Consider the following 13,451-nt stretch of genomic DNA (forward strand, 5'->3'; position numbering starts at 1 on the left):
CTAACAAACTTTCATGAACATTATTCAAGATTAAACTAGGAAAACATTCATTAAGAAAATGTCTGTACAAACATGTACAGGATCGAGGTTTAAAAACATTTATTGGATAAATATATATTCAATTGCACATTAAAGGGGTTGGACATCGTCTGATAATACAATTGCAAGAAATAAAGAAAATTGTCAAAAACGTAAATAAAACTGACATCGTTGTGTATATTGAATTGAATTGAATTGTCGGCTATCTGATGTACTACATTGCTAATGACACATGCATCTTTTGAAGTTTTTTTACCAATTCGAAATTTCCTATATAACTACAGGGTTGTCTACCACGTAAATTCCACCAAGTTTAAAAATAGCATCGGTATATTTATCTGCACTCATTACCAGATGTGTTTTGACTGGGGAACCATTTATTTGCGCTATTTTAAACGGGGAAACACCGATGAGACAGCAACATAAATATTGCATTTTTTTTTCAAAATTTTAACCACAATGTAGAGTGATGTCGTATATCAGCCTCGTAGTAGCTTGCATTGACAATTTTATGTTTGTTTTGAGGAAATAATGTATAAGCCGATTTTTGGACCATATTTGATGCCTAGCCCCTTTAAACTTATCAATAACATAATACATGTATCTTCTATATGACAATAAAAATAACTTTTTTTTCTGATAACATCTAAAACTTATTTTGTTTACAGTTACAGAGATTGTTGTAAAACATGCATAAATGCCAATTAATGGCCATCTGTTCTTTGTTCATTCGAAAAGGAGCAAAATCCAACAATCATTTAAGTCAGCATTACCTGTTAATCTTACATGTACAATGTATCTGTTCTAAAAGTGATGCTCTTAGAAGGAACCATATAAAGAATACTAACTTATAAAACCGTCCGTGATTAAGTATGTCCAGTTATTAAATTCAACTAACAGAACAGAACTTAGGAAATTATGTATCTTTGTTAAAGAATAGTAAATTCTTACTAAATGTTTATAAGAACATGAACACCTTCTCATTGATTGTTTATTTATTTTTTCTACATATACGTATTTTGTAAAATGTATTTATTATTGTTTTAAAGAAAATTTGCATGCAGACATAACAAAGGCTATGATAATACATTGACATTTCCATGTGCTAATAAAGTTAAAGGTGGATAATTATTTTAAATATGTGTCCAACAATAAACACATGATCTGTAATGTTCACAGTCTCATCATATCCCTTCTCTAGACTTGTCTAAATCAATGATGTAACTGTGAAACACACAGCAAATTTAACAAATGTCATAATAAAATACCAAATAAAAAATAAAACAAAAACAGATAAACATTAACATCAACTCATTGTGTTCTTTATACACTGAAACAGATAATTCCTATTTGGCAAGGTATTGTCTACTTCATTTGAATTTTAAATAAGGAACAGTTTATATCTGTTGAATTTTAAATAGGAAACAGTTTATTTCTGTTGAACTTTAAATAAGAAAAACAGTTTATTTCTGTTGAACTTTAAATAGGAAACAGTTTATTTCTGTTGAACTTTAAATAGGAAACAGTTTTTTTCTGTTGAATTCTATACAGGAAACAGTTTTCAACTGTTGAACTTTCTATAGCAAACAGTTTATTTCTGTTGAACTTTAAGTAGGAAACAGTTTTTTCTGTTGAATTTTATACAGAAAACCGTTTTCAACTGTTGAACTTTCTATAGCAAACAGTTTATATCTCTTGAACTTAAAATAGGAAAAAGTTTATTTATATTGAACTTTAAATAGGAAACAGTTTATATCAGTTGAACTTTCAATACCGGTAGGAAACTGTTTAATTCTGTTGAACTTTAAATACAAAATTTTACTTCTGTTGATTTTTAGGAATGAAACAATTTATTTCTGTTGAACAAGCATCTTCAGTTTTGAAGTGATATAGTTTATGTGATCCAGATGATTCTTCTTGCCCTTGATTCTGTCCCTTGCTTCTATGCGGCCCACATTGAGAATAGCTTGGACAAATGTCATCACACCAAAATAGACGGTAAACACAAAACTGAACAGAAAGACGACACCGATGATTCGGTTGTACTCGTAGAGACCAACAAAGTCTGCTATGCCCATTAACAGACTTACATTGGATACCAACGCATCACCAAGGGTTTTGTAGCCCCTGAACACGGAGTTGAACAGTAGATATGAAAACGCGGCAAAAGCGAAAGTGATGATGGCGAAGATGAGTAAAAAAGATAACAGATGCATATGGACTGCCGACAAAGTGTACGATAAGAGGAACATCTTGCGGTTAAATATCAGCAACTTGATAGTTATCAATATGACTGTTGTCATAAGCCCACCCATCACGTACATAAGGATAGCATCCCAGAAAACAGCAGGATAGAAGCTGACAAATGTTTCACCCTTGGAGGACTTGAAATCACCCATCACACTTCCAACAGCTAGTACTCTTTGAACAAACATAACCACAACAGCTACAGCCATTCCAATCTGACATAATTCTATAATCGTCCAAATGCTAGAAAAGTATTCAGACTTTCCTTGTTTTCTGAACTTCTTCACTTCAATAATGATGAAAGTAAGATTGAAGGCCGCAAAGAGAACTTCACATACGGCCACAAACTTTCCATAGCTACTGGAGTAGTGATGTAGACTAGTAGAAATTTCATGATGACTTGGGTACACTCCACCAGTGTTGGTAAACTCAAACATGTACACACCCACGGTGAACATGTCCACATTCGGGTTATAGAAAGTAAACTCCAGAAATACTGCACGAGTATTTCGATCAATCCATCCTCTGGTTTCCAAGTCCTCAAGTGAATCTGCAAAATCCATGTAAATAAGCTTATTCATAAGGGTTAATGTCAGTGGGGTTTTTTGGAATTACTTTTACAGCCTCTGCCTTGCAATTTGGGAAAAAAAAACTTTGGGAAAAATACAATATCAGGCCAAAACAGCTAATATATTGGCTAATATGCATACATTTTGCTTTGAAAGAGTAAGTCTTGTCAAGATTTTGTTTATATTTCAAGAAATTCATTGCTTATTATTCATTAACATAATCTGCATTTATCAAATTGGGAAAAGGTTAGAAAATTTTGGGAAAAATGGACAGTTTTTCGCAAGGGGAAACAGCCTTAGGAGTAAATTACAACAAAAAAAATCAACTGAATGTAATTATGGTACACTCATATTTTTCAATACATACACAAGTTTCAGTTTAAACTGTAAGGATGTTGTGCTATCTAACTGTTTCAAAGCTTAATGTTAGCCTAATTTGGCTACTAACAGTCAAGTACGGAACAGACCAATTGTTCACAACTTTGTTTAATTAACGATGTGAACTTTTAAACGTGAAATAGTTCATGATATCCTCAAATATTTAAAAAATAAGAAGTACAGCTGAAACAGTTGTCTCAAATCCTGTTAGAAATAGGGTATCAGTGTATAAGAAAGTATTTGAAATTTAACAAAGATTTTTTTAACATTATTTTTAACTTTAACAAAGTTCTGAACAATCGGTCCAATGTAACACAATAACTAATTAATTCTATTTGGCCAACTGAAAAACTAAGAGTCTCTAAATTTGGCCAGGAACAAAACAAAACTAAGAGTCTCTAAATTTGGCCATGAAAAACAAAAACAAACTAAGAGTCTCTAAATTTGGCCAGGAACAAAAAAACTTAGAGTCTCTAAATTTGGCCAGGAAAGAAACCCTCTAAATCGATTAGCAACAAATGCCAATGTTAACAAAATCACCAACAAAAGGCAATAAGAACTCATCATGTACATCAAGCCATTCGAATAATTTCTCCCTGCACATCATATATTTCTTGACTCATGTTATTGTTATTTTAAAAGTTAAGCTCAAGAAAAATGTTCCATTGCTGAAAGCAGGTCTTGGTAAAAAAAAACAATTTGAATGCTAAAAACCTAAATGTTTGATTACCCTTAACACAAAATCAGGTTGGTATGACCTCAGGAATATCAGTATGTGTATACCAAGTGATAAACTGAGTCATAAATGCTACATGGGAAGCTAATATTTTGCTTTGAATGAAGACTTCAAACAAAGATAATTTCACTTTTTCTTTACCATTTTAAATGAAACATAACAGAGTCTACGCTGCTAATGGGGCCCCGCCTTCAGTCTTTTACTAGAGTATGATTGTGAGTTTAGTTTCTTAAGTACTTCGACAAACCTTAACAAAACGTCCGTCTGACAGAGCACTGGCAAAATATTATTTTGAAAAGAGGTTTGTCGAAGTGTTTGATAAAACTAATCACATTATCAAACTCCGGTAATAAAACAAAGACGAGGTTCCTTAAGCGGCATAAACTGCCCTTTGTTCCATTTAAATTGGTGTATTTAAAGAAAAGATATCTTAGTTTTAAGTGTTCATTTTAAGCAACACACACTGAATATGATGATTTAAATAAGTTAACAGTTTATAACTGTAGAAGGTAGGGAGAAAGTCTGTAACACACCTGTATCCCGCTGCTCCTGGCCAGACAATGGTAGGACATATCCACCCCCAGAGTATGTGGCATGTGAGCCCACGAATGGAAGGGTCTTCAGGGACCAGCCAGACTGGTGAATCCATGGGTTTATAGCATAATCTGAATAGCACACCACCAGAAAATACAGGGAATGCATTTACTGTCATAATAGTATTATTGTAACATGACCACCATAATATTATACAATGTTTAATATCCATATGACTTTAATCAACAAGCCACTGTCAGTATTGTATTAGTTAATAAACTCCAAATCTCGTCTTCAATTTTATTTATCAAGTTGAACAAGGACTTAGGAGCATAACTAAACAAGAGGGCCCTGAAGGCCCTGTATCACTCACCTGATCCAATAAAGATCATCAAGAATAACATTCTGAACAAGTTCCATGAACATATGGTCATAAATGTGGCCTCTAGAGTGTTAACATGCTTTTCCTTAAATTTGACCTGGTGACCTAGATTTTGACCACACATGACCCAGATTCAAACTTGGCCTAGAACTAATCAATATATACATTCTGACAAAGTTTCATGACCATACAGTCATAAATATGACCTCTAGAGTGCTAACAAGCTTTTCCTTTGATTTGACCTTGTGACCTAGTTTTTGACTGCACATGACCCAGATTCGAACTTGACCTAGAGATGATTAATATAAACATTCTGACCAAGTTTCCTGAAGATACAGTCATAAATGTGACCTCTAGAGTGTTAACAAGCTTTTCCTTTAATTTAACCTGGTGACCTTGTTTTTAACCCCAGATGACCCAATATCGAACTCGTCCAAGATTTTTTTGTGGGTAACCTTCTCCTTTCATTAAGATTGTGCCCAATTTGTGACCTCTGGGGTGTTAACAGTCAAATTATTGACGACGGACGACTACAACGGACGATGGACACAGGGCGATCACAATAGCTCACTTTGAGCACTTCGTACTGAGGTGAGTTAAAAATATTAAAAACTTTTGGGTCTTGCTGCACACTGTTAATGATAACATGTATTAAAACTTTCATGTAATTGTCTTGAAAAATATTTTTGGTTTGTTATGGCTAATATAAAGCTTTTGCTCGACTTTTTCCGACTATCAAGGGCTAATAATACAGGCACCATTTTAAGTGATATTGGATGATAATTATGTGAAGCTTCATCAAATACTGGGATGCTCCAGTATTATTTATAGTTGCCACTGTCCTCCCAAGTGAGGGAATATAATGATTTTAGTGAAGGAATATGATGGCTTACCTTCATCCAACAAAGAGATACTCCAGGATTGTTTATAGTTGCCACTGTCCTCCCAAGTGAGGGAATGTGATGGCCTACCTTCATAGAACACTGGGATACTCCAGGATTGTTTCTGTCCTCCCCAGTGAGGGAATAGGAGGGCTTACCTTCATCGAACACTGGGATACTCCAGGATTGTTTATAGTTGCCTCCGTCCTCCCCAGTGAGGGAATATGATGGTTTACCTTCATCGAACACTGGGATCCTCTAGGATTGTTTATAGTTGCCACTGTCCTCCCCAGTGAGGGAATATGATGGCCTACCTTCATCCAACACTGGGATACTCCAGGATTGTTTATAGTTGCCTCTATCCTCCCCAGTGAGGGAATATGATGGCCTACCTTCATCCAACACTGGGATACTCCAGGATTGTTTATAGTTGCCACTGCCCTCCCGTGAGGGAATATGATGGCCTACCTCCATAGAACACTGAGATACTCCTGGATTGTTTATAGTTGCCACTGCCCTCCCTTGAGGGAATATGCTGGCTTACCTTCATCAAACACTGGAATCCTCCAGGATTGTTTCTAGTTGCCACTGTCCTCCCCAGTGAGGGAATATGATGGCTTACCTTCATCCAACACTGGGATACTCCAGAATTGTTTACAGTTGCCACTGTCCTCCCCAGGAGTGTTTATAGTTGCCACTGTCCTCCCCAGTGAGGGAATATGATCGCTTACCTTCATCGAACACTGGGATACTCCAGGAGTATTTATAGTTGCCACTGTCCTCCCCAGTGAGGGAATATGATCGCTTACCTTCATCGAACACTGGGATCCTTCAGGATTGTTAATAGTTGCCACTGTCCTCCCCAGTGAGGGAATATGATGGCTTACCTTCATTGAACACTGGGATACTCCAGGATTGTTTATAGTTGCCACTGTCCTCCCCAGTGAGGGAATATGATGGCTTACCTTCATTGAACACTGGGATACTCCAGGATTGTTTATAGTTGCCACTGTCCTCCCAAGTGAGGGAATATGATGGCTTACCTTCATTGAACACTGGGATACTCCAGGATTGTTTATAGTTGCCACTGTCCTCCCAAGTGAGGGAATATGACGGCTTACCTTCATTGAACACTGGGATCCTTCAGGATTGTTAATAGTTGCCACTGTCCTCCCCAGTGAGGGAATATGATGGCTTACCTTCATCGAACACTGGGATACTCCAGGATTGTTTATAGTTGCCACTGTCCTCCCAAGTGAGGGAATATGATGGCTTACCTTCATCGAACACTGGGGTCCTCCAGGATTGTTTATAGTTGCCACTGTCCTCCCCAGTGAGGGAATATGATCGCTTACCTTCATCGAACACTGGGATCCTTCAGGATTGTTAATAGTTGCCACTGTCCTCCCCAGTGAGGGAATATGATGGCTTACCTTCATCGAACACTGGGATACTCCAGGATTGTTTATAGTTGCCACTGTCCTCCCAAGTGAGGGAATATGATGGCTTACCTTCATTGAACACTGGGATCCTTCAGGATTGTTAATAGTTGCCACTGTCCTCCCCAGTGAGGGAATATGATGGCTTACCTTCATCGAACACTGGGATACTCCAGGATTGTTAATAGTTGCCACTGTCCTCCCCAGTGAGGGAATATGATGGCTTACCTTCATTGAACACTGGGATACTCCAGGATTGTTTAAAGTTGCCACTGTCCTCCCAAGTGAGGGAATATGATGGCTTACCTTCATTGAACACTGGGGTCCTCCAGGATTGTTTATAGTTGCCACTGTCCTCCCAAGTGAAGGAATATGATGGCTTACCTTCATTGAACACTGGGGTCCTCCAGGATTGTTTATAGTTGCCACTGTCCTCCCAAGTGAGGGAATATGATGGCTTACCTTCATCGAACACTGGGGTCCTCAAGGATTGTTTATAGTTGCCACTGTCCTCCCCAGTGAGGGAATATGATGGCTTACCTTCATTGAACACTGGGATCCTTCAGGATTGTTAATAGTTGCCACTGTCCTCCCCAGTGAGGGAATATGATGGCTTACCTTCATTGAACACTGAGATACTTTGGATTGTTTATAGTTGCCACTGTCCTCCCAAGTGAGGGAATATGATGGCTTACCTTCATCGAACACTGGGGTCCTCCAGGATTGTTTATAGTTGCCACTGTCCTCCCAAGTGAAGGAATATGATGGCTTACCTTCATTGAACACTGGGGTCCTCCAGGATTGTTTATAGTTGCCACTGTCCTCCCAAGTGAGGGAATATGATGGCTTACTTTCATCGAACACTGGGGTCCTCCAGGATTGTTTATAGTTGCCACTGTCCTCCCCAGTGAGGGAACATGATGGCTCACCTTCATCGAACACTGGGGTCCTCCAGGATTGTTTATAGTTGCCACTGTCCTCCCAAGTGAAGGAATATGATGGCTCACCTTCATTGAACACTGGGGTCCTCCAGGATTGTTTATAGTTCCACTGTCCTCCCAAGTGAGGGAATATGATGGCTTACCTTCATCGAACACTGGGGTCCTCCAGGATTGTTTATAGTTGCCACTGTCCTCCCCAGTGAGGGAACATGATGGCTTACCTTCATCGAACACTGGGATACTCCAGGATTGTTTATAGTTGCAAATGTCCTCCCCAATGAGGGAACATGATGGCCTACCTTTATCCCACACTGGGATACTCCAGGATTGTTTACAGTTGCCACTGTCCTCGCAAGTGAGGGAAAATGACAGTTTTAGTCAGGGAATAAAATGACTTACCTTCATCCAAAACTGGGGTCTTCCAGGATGGTTTATAGTGAAGAATTATGATGTTTTTAGTGAGAGAATATGATGGCCTACCTTCATCCAACAATGGGATGCTCCATGATTTCTTGTAGTTGCCACTGTCTTCCCCAGGATTGTTTATATTTGCCACTGTCCTCCCCAGTGAGGGAATATGATCGCTTACCTTCATCGAACACTGGGATACTCCAGGAGTATTTATAGTTGCCACTGTCCTCCCCAGTGAGGGAATATGATCGCTTACCTTCATCAAACACTGGGATCCTTCAGGATTGTTAATAGTTGCCACTGTCCTCCCCAGTGAGGGAATATGATGGCTTACCTTCATTGAACACTGGGATACTCCAGGATTGTTTATAGTTGCCACTGTCCTCCCAAATGAGGGAATATGATCGCTTACCTTCATCAAACACTGGGATCCTTCAGGATTGTTAATAGTTGCCACTGTCCTCCCCAGTGAGGGAATATGATGGCTTACCTTCATTGAACACTGGGGTCCTCCAGGATTGTTAATAGTTGCCACTGTCCTCCCCAGTGAGGGAATATGATGGCTTACCTTCATTGAACACTGGGATACTCCAGGAGTATTTATAGTTGCCACTGTCCTCCCCAGTGAGGGAATATGATCGCTTACCTTCATCAAACACTGGGATCCTTCAGGATTGTTAATAGTTGCCACTGTCCTCCCCAGTGAGGGAATATGATGGCTTACCTTCATTGAACACTGGGGTCCTCCAGGATTGTTTATAGTTGCCACTGTCCTCCCAAGTGAGGGAATATGATGGCTTACCTTCATTGAACACTGGGATACTCCAGGATTGTTTATAGTTGCCACTGTCCTCCCAAGTGAGGGAATATGATGGCTTACCTTCATTGAACACTGGGATCCTTCAGGATTGTTAATAGTTGCCACTGTCCTCCCCAGTGAGGGAATATGATGGCTTACCTTCATTGAACACTGAGATACTTTGGATTGTTTATAGTTGCCACTGTCCTCCCAAGTGAGGGAATATGATGGCTTACCTTCATCGAACACTGGGGTCCTCCAGGATTGTTTATAGTTGCCACTGTCCTCCCAAGTGAAGGAATATGATGGCTCACCTTCATTGAACACTGGGGTCCTCCAGGATTGTTTATAGTTCCACTGTCCTCCCAAGTGAGGGAATATGATGGCTTACCTTCATCGAACACTGGGGTCCTCCAGGATTGTTTATAGTTGCCACTGTCCTCCCCAGTGAGGGAACATGATGGCTTACCTTCATCGAACACTGGGATACTCCAGGATTGTTTATAGTTGCAAATGTCCTCCCCAATGAGGGAACATGATGGCCTACCTTTATCCCACACTGGGATACTCCAGGATTGTTTACAGTTGCCACTGTCCTCGCAAGTGAGGGAAAATGACGGTTTTAGTCAGGGAATAAAATGACTTACCTTCATCCAAAACTGGGGTCTTCCAGGATGGTTTATAGTGAGGAATTATGATGTTTTTAGTGAGAGAATATGATGGCCTACCTTCATCCAACAATGGGATGCTCCATGATTTCTTGTAGTTGCCACTGTCCTCGCCAGTGAGAGAATATGACGGCTTACAGCCAACAGGAAGTCCTTTCACAATTTCTGGTGTACAAGAATCTGAAAACACAATTTTGCAATACATAATCTTTATTTGATGGGTAGTGTTCCATAGGTGGTCTGAAATATAACAATACTACATGTATTACATTACATAGGGACACTGATATTGAATATACATGTTATTTGGCCTAATTATTGCCTTGCAAACAAAAGCCTGTTTCCTAACATAGGTGAGGCTATCTAAACTATTTTTTGAAGTTCCCTTACATTTTGCGTTACAAGATACAGGAATTTTCATTTAAGTCGGGTATATAATACAAAAAAAAAATATGTGTTCAATGAGCTATTTCCGACATGAATAACAAAAACATACATAACTATGAATTGGTGACCTGGAAATTAAAGCATATAGTTTTAAATAGGTTACACATGGAAAAAGTATTTACAAAAGCCTTTTATTTTTATGCACAAGTACAAAACAAGATGCCAATTTGGCAACGCCACATTTTTCATTAATGATACATTATTTGACTATGCAATTTTGCACACCCTACATTTTAGCTAATGACATAGTTTTTAAACCAAGAAGACTCATATTTATACTTTTATCAGAAATTATGTTCATACAAATAATCTGATCAAATTCCATGAAGATCAAAAGAAACCATAAATTTTACAATTTGATAAAAACTATTGACTTTAAGGCATGGAATAAAAACTTTAACGTAGAATTCCGCCTGGTTTTTGCAATTCTTAAACACATTTTTTTTTCTATGAAAAAGTAAGATGGATTAATGTGACTTAATATGATAACATCGACTAGTTTTTCCGATGGTGTGGCCTCTTACCTTGACCATGACCTTTGAGTTACATGGGTCTTCTGCACAACACGCCACCTCATTATGATGTCAACCTTGATGGTAGTTTTTTTTAAAAATCCTATAATGCATGGTCAAGAAAAAGCCTGGATAAGGATCATTTCAATCTTTGAGCTCTTACCTTGACCTTTGCAAAATTATACAATGCTGACTTCTTGATAAAGTAGAAGATGTCATTGAGAAAGATGTTGATGTTGCTCTTTCAATTAAGTTAATTCCTGCTTGTTTATGAAAACATTTGCAGTTTAAAAGCGTTTATTCAAGTCCATATCTGTTTTTAAAGATGCACTATTACTCCCATACAAGATTTACCACAATTAATACAATTGTTTTAATATACCAAAAAGGACGAATAAATGTCAAAAACAATGGTTTTTATGAAGGATACCGAGTTTAATTTGAAAGAAAGGTGCAGAGTACACTGTATTTCTACCTTACAAGATGATTGTAGATCACAGTAAATCTTATAGCACTCACCAATCAATTAATATTTTCCATATATGCATTATTTTTAAGTAAGAAGTAAAAGGTTTATCACACAAAATTTATGTTTGCTATCCAAGTGTATGAATTGATTTTGAATAAGAGTGTCACTTAAACAAATTGTGTGTACAAAAATACATTGTATTTTGTAAATGCAGTTATTAATAATGGCAATACAATACTGGAGAAAACCAACCTCCAACCCTAAGCTGTCTAAGCCTGTATGGTCCAACCAGAAAGAATTCTGAGGCTGTGGAGATCTCCCTCCTGCCATATTGAGAGGCTACCTTCATCACAGGGATAACAGTGTCCTCCAGGTACTGGTATACACCACCTATGCTATTTACCTGCAATACAATATTCTCAATTCAATGGCCTTTAGAAAATTAACATGCAACATTAAATGCATTTAACCATGTTCCCTTTAAAGTTGAATGCAAACACTTTGTGGCCTTTCCATAGCACTTCAAACACTTTGTCACCTTTCCTTTGCACTTCAAACACATTGTAACCTTTCGCTAGCACTTCAAACACATTGTAACCTTTCACTAGCACTTCAAACATATTGTAACCTTTCACTAGCACTTCAAACACAATGTAGCCTTTCCCTAGCACTTCAAACACATTGTAACCTTTCCCCTAAGCACTTCAAACACATTGTAGCCTTTCACTAGCACTTCAAACACATTGTAACCTTTCACTAGCACTTCAAACACATTGTAACCTTTCCACAGCACTTCAAACACATTGTAACCTTTCACTAGCACTTCAAACACATTGTAGCCTTTCACTAGCACTTCAAACACATTGTAGCCTTTCCCCAGCGCTTCAAACACATTGTAACCTTTCACTAGCACTTCAAACACATTGTAACATTTCCCCAGCGCTTCAAACACATTGTAGCCTTTCCCCAGCGCTTCAAACACATTGTAGCCTTTCCCCAGCGCTTCAAACACATTGTAACCTTTCACTAGCACTTCAAACACATTGTAACCTTTCACCAGCACTTCAAACACATTGTAACCTTTCCCCAGCACTTCAAACACATTGTAACCTTTCACTAGCACTTCAAACACATTGTAACCTTTCACCAGCACTTCAAACACATTGTAACCTTTCACCAGCACTTCAAACACATTGTAACCTTTCACTAGCACTTCAAACACATTGTAACCTTTCACTAGCACTTCAAACACATTGTAACCTTTCACTAGCACTTCAAACACATTGTAACCTTTCACTAGCACTTCAAACACATTGTAACCTTTCACTAGCACTTCAAACACATTGCAACCTTTCACTAGCACTTCAAACACATTGCAACCTTTCACTAGCACTTCAAACACATTGCAACCTTTCACTAGCACTTCAAACACATTGCAACCTTTTACTAGCACTTCAAACACATTGTAACCTTTCACTAGCACTTCAAACACACTGTAACCTTTCACTAGCACTTCAAACACATTGCAACCTTTCACTAGCACTTCAAACACATTGCAACCTTTCACTAGCACTTCAAACACATTGGAACCTTTCACTAGCACTTCAAACACATTGTAACCTTTCACTAGCACTTTAAACACATTGTAACCTTTCACTAGCACTTCAAACACTTTGTAACCTTTCACTAGCACTTCAAGCACATTGCAACCTTTCACTAGCACTTCAAACACATTGCAACCTTTCACTAGCACTTCAAACACATTGCAACCTTTCACTAGCACTTCAAACACATTGTAACCTTTCACTAGCACTTCAAACACATTGTAACCTTTCACTAGCACTTCAAACACATTGTAACCTTTCACTAGCACTTCAAACACATTGTAACCTTTCACTAGCACTTCAAACACATTGCAACCTTTCACTAGCACTTCAAACACATTGTAACCTTTCACTAGCACTTCAAACACATTGTAACCTTTCACTAGCACTTCAAA

The 13,451-nt window shown here is 38.2% G+C and overlaps 1 protein-coding gene across 1 annotated transcript in view; it reads right to left on the minus strand.

Annotated features, from left to right (window-relative positions):
* Nucleotides 1–13,451, minus strand: part of LOC128216880 (polycystic kidney disease 2-like 1 protein) — a 13,923-nt gene continuing 472 nt past the window's right edge. The window contains exons 2-5 of the mRNA XM_052923617.1: nucleotides 11,705–11,855; nucleotides 10,085–10,204; nucleotides 4,503–4,634; nucleotides 1–2,836 (exon numbers count right to left, since the gene is read on the minus strand). Coding sequence (XP_052779577.1) covers nucleotides 1,890–2,836; nucleotides 4,503–4,634; nucleotides 10,085–10,204; nucleotides 11,705–11,855 — 1,350 coding nt within the window. The 3' untranslated portion in view covers nucleotides 1–1,889. The remainder of the gene's footprint in view (nucleotides 2,837–4,502; nucleotides 4,635–10,084; nucleotides 10,205–11,704; nucleotides 11,856–13,451) is intronic.

This window comes from Mya arenaria, chromosome 1 (genome assembly GCF_026914265.1).
Source record: "Mya arenaria isolate MELC-2E11 chromosome 1, ASM2691426v1".
Lineage (NCBI taxonomy): Eukaryota > Metazoa > Mollusca > Bivalvia > Myida > Myidae > Mya > Mya arenaria.